Source organism: Macaca thibetana, chromosome 6 (assembly GCF_024542745.1).
Source record: "Macaca thibetana thibetana isolate TM-01 chromosome 6, ASM2454274v1, whole genome shotgun sequence".
NCBI classification, from domain to species: domain Eukaryota; kingdom Metazoa; phylum Chordata; class Mammalia; order Primates; family Cercopithecidae; genus Macaca; species Macaca thibetana.
In genome coordinates, this window is record NC_065583.1 from 78,399,907 (window position 1) to 78,413,919 (window position 14,013).

The following is a 14,013-nucleotide window of genomic DNA, read 5'->3' on the forward strand; positions in this document are numbered from 1 at the left end:
GGAATCCTACAGAGCTGAAAACGACAACTGGCAGCTGACTTCTCACACCTAAAAAGGAAGCCCTGAGCATTTCCCAAAATGATGTCCCTCAGAATAGTGCCACATGATATTTAATGTGTTACCAAAAAAGTGTTTTCTAAAAAATAAGTTTTGGAAAATCTGGGTTATACAGCCTTCTTTACAGAAGAACGTCAGTCTTTTATATGCTAATACAGCTATACCTCTCCAACAGGAGGCGAGATATAACATAGTTTCTAAAACTTATTTAACCACGAACATCTTTCCTTCAAACACACAAATTAATCTCTTCAGAATGTTTTCTGAGATACACAATTTGAAAAACTGTTGTCCTAATTTGCTGTCTTTAGTTAAAAGCTCTTTCTACTTACCAAAGGTAGTCAGGAGATGAGTGTGTATGAATGGGTTAATGCGGACTGTTATTTTGCAGTTTTAAAAAACTTTGCTATAAAATTATATACAACAGGAATGTGAGATTTCTAGCAAACATAGTTTTAACAAAAGACCACAACCCTATATTTTGTTGACTTCTACTGCTTTTTTTTTTTTTTTGGTAAGAAAAAAAGAATTTGGCAGAGAGTAAAAAAAAGAGCTACAGTTCACATTACACCAAAGAATTCCTAATAATGTCCCTTTATACTCCTTTGTCCCCTAAACTTCTACTCATTACCACTACCTGCTTTTATGTTTTCATAATTTCTGTTATATTCGGATAGTATGTAGTTGCCCAGCAACTAAATAATAACAATGAAAGAAAAATTTCCTACAAATTTCAGGGGTCTTCCGTGGAACATCAGATGATGGAGAAGCAATGGAAGCAAGAAATTCATCCACTTGCTTTAAAGATAGGGCATTATGAAGAGTTTCTAGAGGACAAATAGATGGCACCATGGAATACAATTCAAAGCCTAGAAGAGAAAAAAACCAAAAACAAAAAATAAAAGATGGATATTTTAAAAATCAGTAATTAAAAAGGAAGACTACTGTTTAGAACTGGACAGTTTAGGTCTTTTCAATCTATCACATGCAAACACACAATATCTCTGAAGTCATGACACCAGATGCTATGCAATATGGAGCTGGAACAAGATGTGACAAAGATTTCTTTTTAAATGTAATCATGTAGTATAGCATGCACACAATTTCATTCTATATTGGTAAAATCTAAGAATAATACTTTAAAAACCTAGGGAAAAAAAAACAAAGAAATACAAGTTTTCAGTTTTTATTTTTTGAAGTCAGGTCTATTCAGTGGGTGAATTAAGCTGATGCCACATGATGTATCCCTGATGCCAGGATGCTAACAGTAAGTTCTTGTTGAAAAATTATATAATTACTTGTGAATAATTTTTTTAGATACTTTTCCAGGCGTGCCAAGACCAATGACACTCTCTAGTATGAGCCCAAAACAACATTCATTCATTCATGCTGGAATAAAAATTCCAAAACGTATTTCACCTACCTTTACTGTATTAACACATAATTATATTACTAGGAATCACTGGCTGTGTAAAGTTAGGTCAAGTTAAAAGCAATACAAAATACAAATATGATCCTATTTTTAACAATGGCACAGAAATACAAAAATTTCATGAAACCACCATGCAAATATGTATTAATACCATCACTGAAACAAAAGCACTTAAATACACAGTTTATGTTTTCAAACAAATAGGATATAGGTTATTCACTTTTTTAAAAAAGAAAATTGCCTGTTTATTTAAACTTTATTCAACTGAATGGCTTTTAAAATTGCTTTCATATACTGTTAAAAATAACGAGTCTTTCTGCATCTACTCTTCTAAAAATCCAAACAAATTTCCCCCAGTTAAATACCTACAATACTCAAATAAAATTTTCTATCAAGTCAAATATCATTAAAAGTAAAAATTAACCTCAGACTGCAAGACTCTTTGCTTCAATAGGTGTGTGCTCATTTTTAAATTGACTGATGTTTGATTTATTTAAATATTGAAGGAAATATTGACTCAAGAACTGCCTAATTCTCAGTTAGAATAAGGAAACTTTGGTTAAAAGAGAATCTAATCTTCCTAGGAAGATAACCAAAGGACTTGCAAAACTGGTATGTCTGATTTTCAGGTACAAACCAAAGCATGACAGAACATTACACATACTTTGAAAACAAAAACAAAAACAAAACTATACCATAACAGCAGCTAAAGCACCTAAATTAAGCACTAAAGAAATTAGGCTTGCACAACTGTTACATTTTTTAGAAGTACAAGATTCATGCAAATGAGCGCAAACCCTTTCTTTGCATTACACTAAACTTAACGATGAGATCTTTTCTTCTTTCCTCACAAGGTTTATATATCTTTTATAGCAATTATTTTATTTCATTTGCCTGCTAGATTTTATAACAGGCAAATGACAATATAATTAAGTTCCTCTAGACTACATTTTTTTCCACTTATCTTTAGTAAACTTTCCTTTGATGCACAATGAAAGGGTTAGCGCAGCAATTTAAAAAGCCACCCTGCTGACATGTTTAGAAGCTATAAAAACATACCACTGGAGCCTAGAAATTCCACAGAGGAAACGGACCAGCACCTATAGAGGTGTAGGTGTTCTGCACAGAGGCCCAGAAAATAAGGTAAAGCACTGTCAGAAGGTACTTGTTTCACCATGTTCCTTGAACTAAAGATGAAGGGAGGGGTAAGTCCATGATATGTGTTAAAGATGGAAATAACATGAAAGTTAGGGGAAATAAAAAGTAAAAGGAAGAGTCAAATGACAATTCGTAAGACAGATAAGACAACACAGTATTAAAAAAGGAAAAAAGGAAACCTTAAAACTCAAAATAAATATTTGTAGAATTGAAAGGAATGCATCTCATATGCATTTATATGTGCGGAAAATCCACATTTTTTTAAAAAGAGCCTAAACCAAAGGAATATAAAATTACTCTATTTTCTATTAAAATTAACAGAAATATTTTTAATTTTTAAAACCTTCAGTTAAACACAGATTCTCCTAGATAATAATACCTCGAATACTGGTTTTAAACACATAGCATTCAGTACAAAAACTATGGTCTTAAACCTGCAATGTCTCTTCTTAGAATTTTTGTGGCTTCTGTTTTTCTTGTGACTTCTGTGTTTCTTCTAAGAGGTTCTTAGGCATGCGGGTTCTTTAGAAGCTGCAGCTGTATCAAATAAGAATCACTTTCTTCAAAAAGTAGCATTTAAACAGCTACAATGAAGGGAAAGTACATTAAGCTTTAAGGCTAAATTTTTACTTGTTGAGGATGAGATCTTCTTATTCCACCTTCAAGAATTATTAGTGCAATGTTATTTAGACGTGTTGTTAAAGGATCCAGAACGGGGAGAATGACCATAAACTTGTGTTGAATCCTTTAGCTTCATAAAAGTTTCTGAAAGATCTGACTTGAGTTTTTGAAAGACTTACTTGCAGTTAAAAAGAAAAAGAGTTCCAGGGATAAAAGTATCTTCATTCCATGTGTAATACAAGCAAAAATCTGTAAGTTTTCTTTTAAATTCTTTGATCCTGAATTATTGTAAAATGATCAGTAAATATTCCCTCTTGCTCCACAATATCAAGGTCTATGTTAGATGTTATAATGCTGCAATAATTCCTTTTACAAATAATGGTCATGAAAAACTTTCCTATTCAGCCAGAAAAATGGAATTTAACAGAATTGGGTTTCTAGATCTTAACTTAATCTTCCTCTTATTAGGAGCCCTCTAAATTTTAAGAAAAGCAGTGGTACTAAAAGGAATTGGTTGCTTGATAATAGCAAACCACATTGCTACACAAGAACAAAGTGAATGCTGGACAAAGTTTTCAGAGTGCTCCAGACCAAATAGGGTTTTGCTTTAGGAAAATAGCCAGGAACAGACGATGTTATACAGAGAAATATGCATCACCCGGTGCCCAAGAATTTTTCAAAGACACATCTTATTTTGGCTATTTGACATGGGTGACTCTGTATATTTGTTTAACTATCTCAATAAAACAACCATATGATCAGAAAATTAGGAAGAAAAAAGTTATTGAGAATTAAGAAAAATTAAAGAATACTAATTGAAATTTAAAAATTTGTGTAGACTGATCATCTGAGAAATTAGAAGAAATTTTCAGGTGTTAATTTAGCATTAAAACTCATCATCATTGTGGTCATTTAAAAGTTTGATGAGTAATGTTAAATTGCTATATAAATTACAGCTGAAAAGGGAGCTAGACAGTATCAATAATTTGGGTGAATAACAAGTTGGAATTGTATGCCAATTGATAATAAGGATGAAGAAATGAATGATACTGTATACCCCACATTTTGAAATAAAATAAAAATAAAAAAGGGATGAAGCAGGGGAGTATCTTTTAAAATAAAAGCAAAACGTACCATTGGTTGGGTGTCGAGCAAATGAGATAGAAAACCTTTTAACAGCAGAACCGCGTGTGGCGTCTAAGAAAGAGAAAAACAGGTACCTGAAATTCGTAACAGCTACAAAAAGAAGAACACTTAAAAGAAAGAAGGGAAAAACAAATATATGAGGTTAGAAAGGTGGCATGCAGAAGGGACAATGACAGAAGGTAATAAGGCAAATATTGGTTAAAAGAAGTTAACTAGCTTGATGACAGAGGAAAAGTGTCAAATGAAATATACAAAAGAAAGAAAAGCAAGATGAGCTGGCAATTCTGGTAAATCCATGTTTTACTGTCTAAAATAAATGTGTTGATAAATGAGAAACTGTTTTAAATAAAGATGATCCTGAAAGAGCTAGAACCACTACTCTTAACAAAAGGGACACGCTTCCATGAGCCTCAAAAAATTCTGAATATTAAAACTTAAGGTATATTAACAACATTAAGAGGATCTCCTTCAGCTAGGGATCCTAAAATATTCTCATCCTGTGTTTATTTTTATAAAAATATTGCCAATAAAATATTGTCCTCTACTTATAAACATTCCACTCACTTTAATTAGCTCAATAAGTAAAATAAGTGTTAACAATAAATAAAAGTTTAAAAGATCAAAGAAACACTTGTTCTTTATAATATAGATTATAAATTATCTAAAAGACGAATACACACAATACTATTTTCCATTTCAACAAACTTATTGTACAAGTACTCTAAACCTAACTACAATTAACTGTCTGATGAAACATGGATCCAAGTTGTAGGTAACAGAGAGCACTGATAGTCATTTAGGCAAAAGATGACAGGATTTCACTCGAATCAGTCAGTGGCCTTAGATTTGCCTTTGAGAAATACTGCTCATGGGTGTGTGCTTGGGTGTAGATATGAATCTGTGTGTGCATGTGTGCACATACCATCTATGCAGCCAGAAGAGGTCAGCTTTTTACGATGAGTACGAGCATAATCCTGTAGGTTAGGTGCGCTTGAAGAACCCCCGAGCACCGAGGTGCTAAACAGGCCCGCACAGTGAGACCCTGATGGGAGTTAGAGAAAATACATACACAACGGGTGTTCTTCCATTCACATTGGGAATTCATGCAGCATGCAATTAACATGGCTCTTACCACATATAAGGCAACTTTTGGAAGTGCCTTGAACAGGCTCACAATATTCTTGTAATTTCCTAATGATGTCAGTTTTAATACAATACTTCTAAACACCACTATCATTTATCATAGGTACAAATGGGGTAATTTAACATTGGACAAAATGTTATCTTTGAGAAAAAAAAATATGTCCATACAATAATTAGACATATACATCCTAAAGTATTAAAAACACTGCCATAAAAATAACTTAGGACAAGAAAGAACTCTGTTAATCAATTCCCAAGGGCAAGCCATATTTAAAAAAAAAAAAAAAAAAAAAAAAAAACCCAAAAACCTCTCCTAGCACAAATTAAGTCATATAAAATCAGTATTTTTAATGTATATTTATAAACGACAAATCTTTCCTGATGCCCCTGAATTAAGAATTACTACTCTTTCTTATGAAATAAAGTATATCAAAATTTATTTATTTGTGAGAAGACCAGGTTCTTTTCAGTCATTCAAGGCCTAAATCACTTTAAATACTTAACAAATGACTTAATATCTTAATTAATAAGACCCCCAATGAAAAACATTACTAGCAAATAAAAGAGTCAGTATAAACTGATGCTCAATTTGTAGCAAAAGTTTTTACATCCAAATAACACTTTTATCACTGGGGAAGGATTAAATAAATTTCTATCAAATATACTATGATACATCAATAAGAAGGAGTAATATATAAATTTCTATAAATATACTGTGGGAATATTAAAAACTATCATTACAAGCTATATGAAATTAACTAAAGAGAGATCCTCAAGTATGTAGGCATCAACACAGTTCATACACTTAGTACAGAGATCACAGTACATACATAAACTTACAATGAGATCTGTTTATGCCTTTATTAAACCTATCAGGACAACTATTTACAGAAAATAATATGCCACTATCTCATAGTTTATCAACCATGAGCTTTAAACCAAATGACTTTAGAAAGGTCTTTTCCAATGTTGCTTTGAGTGTTAGCAAAGAACCAATTATGTTCTATAGGTTAATAAAGACTGAGAGTGCCACTGTGCATTAGTTTTGCTTGGTTTTCCTTATGAGCTGCTCAAAGGAAAATTAATATATTCATATATGGTTTGAAGTATTCCATACTTTAAAAATATTTTTAGTCAGAAAAATGGAAAGTTCCTTTCTGCATGCAATAGCATCTTTTCATCTTTATCAACTGGGAAAATGACATTTCCTTCATAAATTAACTTACAGAGTACAAGATTAAAAACTAGCATTGGCAAGTTAACTAAGTGGTTATCACTGCAGGCATTCAAAAGGGTTATGCAACAAAACTGAATGCTATCTCTTCTTCATTTTATCAAAACTATATTTTGAGTTATGCAACTCAACATTTCTGAATTAGTACACATCAAATAAAAACTACAGCATAGCATTTGGTCATGCTTTCACCAAAGAGTTTTACATGTGTGCACAATAGTGAGTTTAAGAAGGGTATGGAACACAATTTCCTTTACACCACATACCTACAGTAGGATTCTGCTTCTGTTCCACAAGAGTTCTCGGTGTTCGCAGGTAATTAGCATTTTCAGATACAACCTGCATAAGGAATCCAAAGTAAATGAAGTAAAACAGTAAAATCAATTAAGAAGTCCATACTTCATATGCAGCCTGTTCCAGACAGACAAAGGTTAATAAGCTGTATGATAAATATTAGTAGAAATACATAAAACATGAAAGATCATGCAAGATCCCCTTTTGAAGGGAGTCCATTTCATGAGGTCCTTGCAATGAAGTGGTGCGAAGCAGGCATTCAGAATGAAACATCATGTATGAAACAAGACAGATGAAAAGAAGCAATTAAGAGATTGATATAATTTCACTGTTAAAAGAAGCCAAATGCCCACTCTTAAACAGCTCCTGTATTTGAAGGGGGAAAAAACAACTACAAACAAAAGAAAGGGCAGACAGAGACTCTTGAGATCACCATACAATTATTGATCCATGCATGGGCTTTATCAGAGTAACCTTTAAATATTCACAGCCTTAATGGATACCATAATCCCTTTTCCTATAATCAAATGCATTATATTTCCAAAAGGAAATTGCTGAAATTATCAGAAACCTCATGTGTGACAGTAGACCTTCCAACATAATAGAAATCATGTATATTTTAAGTTTCCAAATGTCATCATGGAAAGTCCTTCTGAAGTCATTTTATTTTGACACATATTGTTGATGGGCACATATGCAATTGTTCCCTCTTAAAGAGAACATTAAAATACTATACAGTCCAAAGAAAAACAGACTGTATGTATTCCTTAAATTAGATACTTCCAAATAATAGAATAATGAGGAAGAAAATTATCAATATTTGATATATTCTGCTAATTAAAACTGGGCCACATAAATTCCGGTATTTTCAAAAATGTTTACATTCTCAGCAAATTCCAAATTGAATCTAATTTTTTCAAATATGGAAGAAAATCTTAATACATTTTCTTACAATCAAATTACATAATTTGTTTCTGAAAGTTTTAAAAGACAAGTCAAAAAGAAAGATTTCTTTCATTTTTAAATAATTTTGTTAACAAGGTAAAATTCCAGGAGAATAACATTTATTGATTGTTTTTAAAATCCTGGATATTTGGAACCTTCTCAGTAAAAATACTAAACACATGCCATAGAAGTGATTTCTTTCCCTTGAATATTTGGCAGATATCATAAGTATTTTTAAATGAACTCAAAATTAAAAAACCGAAGGATTTACTCTGATGTGAAATACAAGGGATTAGATGTCCTCAAAGACAGCTGTTTGTTGCTCTGAATGCAGGGAGGAAAAATGTTTAATGAAGTAAAGTTTAAAAACCTGTTGCCATGAGCCAAAAATACTGGATGTGAAAGCCAATGATTTGGGGGAGACAGGGGAAGAAGTGATTTGTTCCCCTGATCTGCGTCTTCGACGCCCAGTACCCACACCACTGGTATAATGCAGCCAGGTACCAGTACCCTCTGGGCTAGACACACTCAGGGGGCTCTCTTCCTGGAAGTGAGAAAGGGGGCAAAAAAAAAAAAAAAAAAAAAAAAAAAGCAGAGCATGCAAAGTTAGATACAACAGAGCCAAATGATCAGAAAGAAAAAAAAATACAGTTTGTTTGTATTTGCTTATTAATTTTTTAAAAAAACTATTAAACAGCAATTTGGGAGCCAAATATTTCACTATTTGAGAATTTGATAGGAATGACTAATAAATCTAATTGCATGTGATAACAATTATGGAAATATTCTATTACATTAAAAGACATAAAATACTTATACTGCTTCATAATTGTCCCTTCCCTGTTAAAACTGGAAATATTTTAGTAAGTTTCTTTTTTAGCAACTTTTAAAATATAAAGGTTTTCTGCTTAATTTTAGATATTCAAAGATTTTGTCCTATTTTGGGTGAATTTTTCAACCCAAGGCACTAAAGAATTGTGCAAAGGGTCAAAGGGATTTCAAGATACATAACTTAGAAAACTAAATCTGTCTGCCTGACATATTTAAAAAGTTCAGAGATCATAAGATGGACTCAAATTGCACCTGTTTATACTTTCAAGCTATCTATTTGCCCCCTCCAGAGATTATTTACAGATTTAGTAGGCAAAACATGCAGCAAACATTCTCATTATACATGTTTGCATGTTCAGGTTTCAGAGAGTGAGGACAGAGTAAAATCTACTTGCACAAAATGAAGAGAACAGTCTTTTTCTCTGTGTGTCTTTTGGAAGTACAAACTTCTGATATCCATGGAGATGATGGACGCTGGAAAAAGTCTTCAAGATTTTACTTGAGTAATTTACCTTATGGAAGTAAAAGTTTAGCATGGCATAGAAATAATCTCTTGAAATCAACTAAGTATTTATGAGAAAAAGGTTTATAAATGTGTTTTGCATTTTAAAGATTAACGAGGACAGTGCTTTTGTTAGAGGTTTTATAAATATAGATAAGTTGCAAAATGAAGATTTACAATACATTTTGCTGTATTCAGTGTTATATAGGCTTTTTGGAGGGCAGAGGAGAGGCTTTAATGGTGAAATTCTGAATAATTTGATTAACTATAGATTGCTTATTCAATAACACATCAAAATCACTGCACTCACACAAATAGTAGTATAGGTTATATTAATTAACATAGCTTATGTCCCAAATTTTCTGAAACTAAGGATACTTGAACATAATCCCGGATTTTTCATTTTTTCCATTAAGTTATAATAGTACAAATAATTCCAAGTTCTATAATTGTTAAACACCCTCTTTTATAACCATCTTCTTTTGTAACTAAAATATCACATTCAAGGGAACCTTAATGACTATATAATTTCCATTATAAAGTTATAAGGATCTACTTTATGGACAGATTTTTGCCTATACAAAATTGTCAAACTGGAGCACATATACTTTTGAACTTTGAGAATCATAAAACACATATATTTGCATAATTTGGGGCTGTAGAAATGAGCACAATTCTTTTTGTTGTTTTTATTCTCACCTATCAAATGCTAAAAAATGTTATACCTAATTCTTCAGGCTTGGCATATTTAAATAATTTTTTTTTTTAAAGTTGATGGTTATATCTTAATTTCTTCCTTTACACATACATATATATATGTGTGTATATATGTATGTTTGTTTGTTTATTTATTTTTTGAGACAGAGTCTCGCTCTGGCTGCAGTGCAGTCAGGGGCAATCTCGGCTCACTGCAACCTCCACCTCACAGGTTCAAATGGTTCTTCTGTCTCAGCCTCCCGAGTAGTTGGGATTACAGGCCCACACCACCACGCCCAGCTAATTTTTATATTTTCAGTAGAGACAGGGTTTCACCACGTTGGTCAGGCTGCTCTCGAACTCCTGACCTCAGGTGATCCAGCCACCTCGGCCTCCCGTAGTGCTGAGTTTACAGGTACGAGCCACTATGCCAGGCCCCTCTTCCTTTACACTTTTACTAGAGCATTTAGAAAACAGGTATAAGCACTGACCTCAATCAGTGTTGGGAGAATCATCCTGCGGAAAATAGAGATAACCTCAAATACAACTTATTTAAAGTATTAAAAATGTATACAGGTGCTAAAGCTTTATTTAACAAGCTTCATTCTAACTGTTCAACTTTCCTCTTAAATGTTACTTTATTAATTATTTAAATGTTTTCCTATTAGAGAGCATAATAATTATTTTAGCCTATTTATAGATCTTAATATAAAGGTAAAATTTTCAATTATATTATCAAATATTCAAATTCCTACATAGACTTTGCAATTAGGCAAACAATTTGGAATTTCATTTTTTTACCTATAGTATCACTTGAATCAGTTATTGCTAAAGCATCTCCAGCAAATGCTGTCCACTTTTTTTTTTTTTTTTTTGAGATGAAGCCTTGGAGTCTTGCTCTGTTGCTCAGGCTGGAGTGCAGTGGCGTGATCTCGGCTCACTGCAAGCTCCGCCTCCTGGGTTCACATCATTCTCCTGCCTCAGCCTCCCGAGCAGCTGGTACTACAGGTGCCGCCACCACACCAGGCTAAGTTTTTGTATATTTAGTGGAGACGGCGTTTCACCATGTTAGCCAGGATGGTCTCAATCTCCTGACCTCGTAATCCACCTGCCTCGGCCTCACAAAGTGCTGGGATTACAGGCATGAGCCACTGTGCCCGGCCTGCTCTCTACTTTTAACTAAAATTATTCTTGATTCATTAAATCAGGCTTTTAAAAAAATGTCTTTATTGAAGATTAACCTAATGTAAATATTCCTAATATAACAAGACAAAAAAAAGCATTCATTTTTCAAGTTCCTAGAAACAGCTTATTTTATATTTGCATTCTTTTTTATGAAAATTATATGTAAAGCTCAACATTCTAAAACTAATCTATTGTTGAACTGCCTCTATATTTTTTGTAATTTATTTAAAAAATAGATTAAATAACATTTAAAAATTTGCTGGTTTCTCAAGCTCCACAATTAAAGCTGTATTTTCTTTTCTGCTTTATTAAAATATAGTTAGTTTATTTTATGAAAAATGTGTTCTGATACATATACTTACATCATTTGTAGCCATCTTCCTAGATCTTGGAAGTGGAGACTTCCTGTGTATATGAATTGGCTCTGATACCATTGGTTTAAACAATATCACAGCTCGATCAACCTCATCTCTTTTAGAAGTATGTGGTTCATCATCATTATCAGTTTTAAAAGGTCTCCTGCCTTCATTCTGTGAGCAAAGAATATAAAACACTTCTATTCAGATTTAAGAAATATCTTCTGATGAACAGATTCAACTACCACTGGTAGAGGTACTTGAAATACATATACAAGTTTGTTTACCCAGATGAATGAACATTAACTGAACTCTTCTAACAGCTGAGTATTATGCTGTGTACTATGAGGGAAAAGGCAAAGTCTCTGAGTTCAAAAATACATACACTCTATGGAGAAATTAAACAGTAAAATGGCAATTAAAAAAACCACATAAGACAAAGTGTTTAATTACATTTCATCAAGTGCAAGAATAAACAAACAATAATAATAAATGACAGAAAGAAATAATAGAGATGAGCTTTGTTATATAGGAGTCTCATCATCCTAAGCACGAACTAAACAGCATTTGTATTTATAAATTTTAGACTATTTAAATATATTCCAAATATTTCTAATAAATGTGATAACTGCATTAAAAGTAACTATCATTCAATGACTCATTGAGCATTTACTAAGTGTATACCATGTGCCATGAATTATACTAAAATATCCAACTGTAAGACAATGCAGGCCGGGAGTGGTGGCTCACGCCTGTAATCCCAGCACTTTGGGAGGCTGAGGTGGGCAGATCACGAGGTCAGGAGATCGAGACCATCCTGGCTAACACAGTGAAACCCCATTTCCACTAAAAATACAAAAAATTAGCCGGGCGTGCTGACGGGTGCCTGTAGTCCCAGCAACTCGGGAGGCTGAGGCAGGAGAATGGCGTGAACCCAGGAGGCGGAGCTTGCAGTGACCAGAGATCGTGCCACGGCACTCCAGCCTGGGAGACAGCCAGACTCTGTGTCAGAAAAAAAAAAAAAAAAGACAATGCATATATTAGGCCACAGTAATACAGTAAAACACATATTTCAAAGCAGTAAAAATGGACAAACTAAAACTAAATGCAACTACATTGCTGAATCTCCTAAACATAATATTGGCCAAAAGAAAATAAGCTGAGTCCATAAAAACCCTCATCAAATTAAGGGTTACAGAGAATAAAAAGGTACTTTTTAAATCAAATAAGGGATATCTAAAACTTGAAGGGATCATTACAGTTAATAATAAAACACTCAAAGATAAGAATGTCCACTATCACTAAATCTATTCATCATTCATAGATGATGTTATGATCATATACATAAAAAATCCAAATGACTCTAAGGGTAAATTATTAGAATGAATAACAGTATATATTAAGTTATACATTTGCTACTTATAAAATTTTTATACAAAACTGAGTTAAAATTTAATATGACAACAAAAAATGAAATTTAAATAAATCATAAAAGAAATTTAAATTTATCATAAATTTATGATAGCATAAAAAACTATAAAGGAACTAGGAATTAATCTGACAAAGATGGTATAAGACAATTATTTGGTGCAAAAGTAATTGTGGTTTTTGCTATTATGTTTAATGAGAAAAATCATGATTTTATCAAAAAATATATAGTTAAATAAATTCAGAAATATACCAAGTCCTTAGACTAGAAGACCCAATACTGAAAAAGTATCATTTTTTTTTCCAAATTGATCTGCAGAGTAATGGTAATCTCAACCAAAATCTCAAAGAGTCTTTTCAGGATATTATAAAATGATTATAAAATTTATATGAAAATGCATGAAACATGAAATATTCAATATAATCTTTAAGAACAACAAGGCTGGAGGAATTATGTACTCAATATCAATATTTATTATAAAGCTATAATAATTAAGACTGTGGTACTGGTAGAGAGAGAAACAAACAGAGTAATCAAGTAAGACTAAAAGCTCAGAAACCAACCAATCAAAATACACATACAATACATGTCTGCAGTATCATGTGTAGTACTATAGGCAGCAGAAAAAAGATGAACTCTTGAATCTATGATACTGGGGCTTAGTTATTCATAGAGCAAAGACAACAAAACTGGACTGCACATCACATGTACCATATCCAAAAAAGTCAATTTCAGTGAATTAAAGGTTTAAGGTTATACATTCTAAACACGGCCTTAAAATTCAAACAATCTAAACAAAATACAAAATTCCTAAGTATTCCAATATGCATAAAAGTGTTGTCTATACAAATCACACTTTAAATAATTTAAGCCATCTTCCTACTTAGTAGTTGAAATAAGAATTATTTATAGTACATTATAAAAATCTCTTATAGAAACCTCATGAAAATCTAGAACCACAGTAACTAAGCACTGAGAGTTCCA

At 32.4% G+C, this 14,013-nt stretch overlaps 1 protein-coding gene across 15 annotated transcripts in view; it reads right to left on the bottom strand.

The window, feature by feature from the left end:
* Positions 1–14,013, bottom strand: part of PPIP5K2 (diphosphoinositol pentakisphosphate kinase 2) — a 77,153-nt gene that overhangs the window by 11,526 nt on the left and 51,614 nt on the right. For 5 of the 15 annotated variants that reach the window (XM_050795430.1, XM_050795426.1, XM_050795428.1 and 2 more), the window contains 6 exons: positions 11,607–11,774; positions 8,401–8,574; positions 7,058–7,130; positions 5,337–5,456; positions 4,403–4,465; positions 786–926 (listed from right to left, as the gene is read on the bottom strand). In XM_050795430.1, coding sequence (XP_050651387.1) covers positions 786–926; positions 4,403–4,465; positions 5,337–5,456; positions 7,058–7,130; positions 8,401–8,574; positions 11,607–11,774 — 739 coding nt within the window. Of the gene's footprint in view, positions 1–785; positions 927–2,548; positions 2,609–4,402; positions 4,466–5,336; positions 5,457–7,057; positions 7,131–8,400; positions 8,575–9,256; positions 9,374–11,606; positions 11,775–14,013 lie in introns of all 15 variants that reach the window. The other 10 variants (XM_050795436.1, XM_050795435.1, XM_050795439.1 and 7 more) reach the window with 8 other exon arrangements.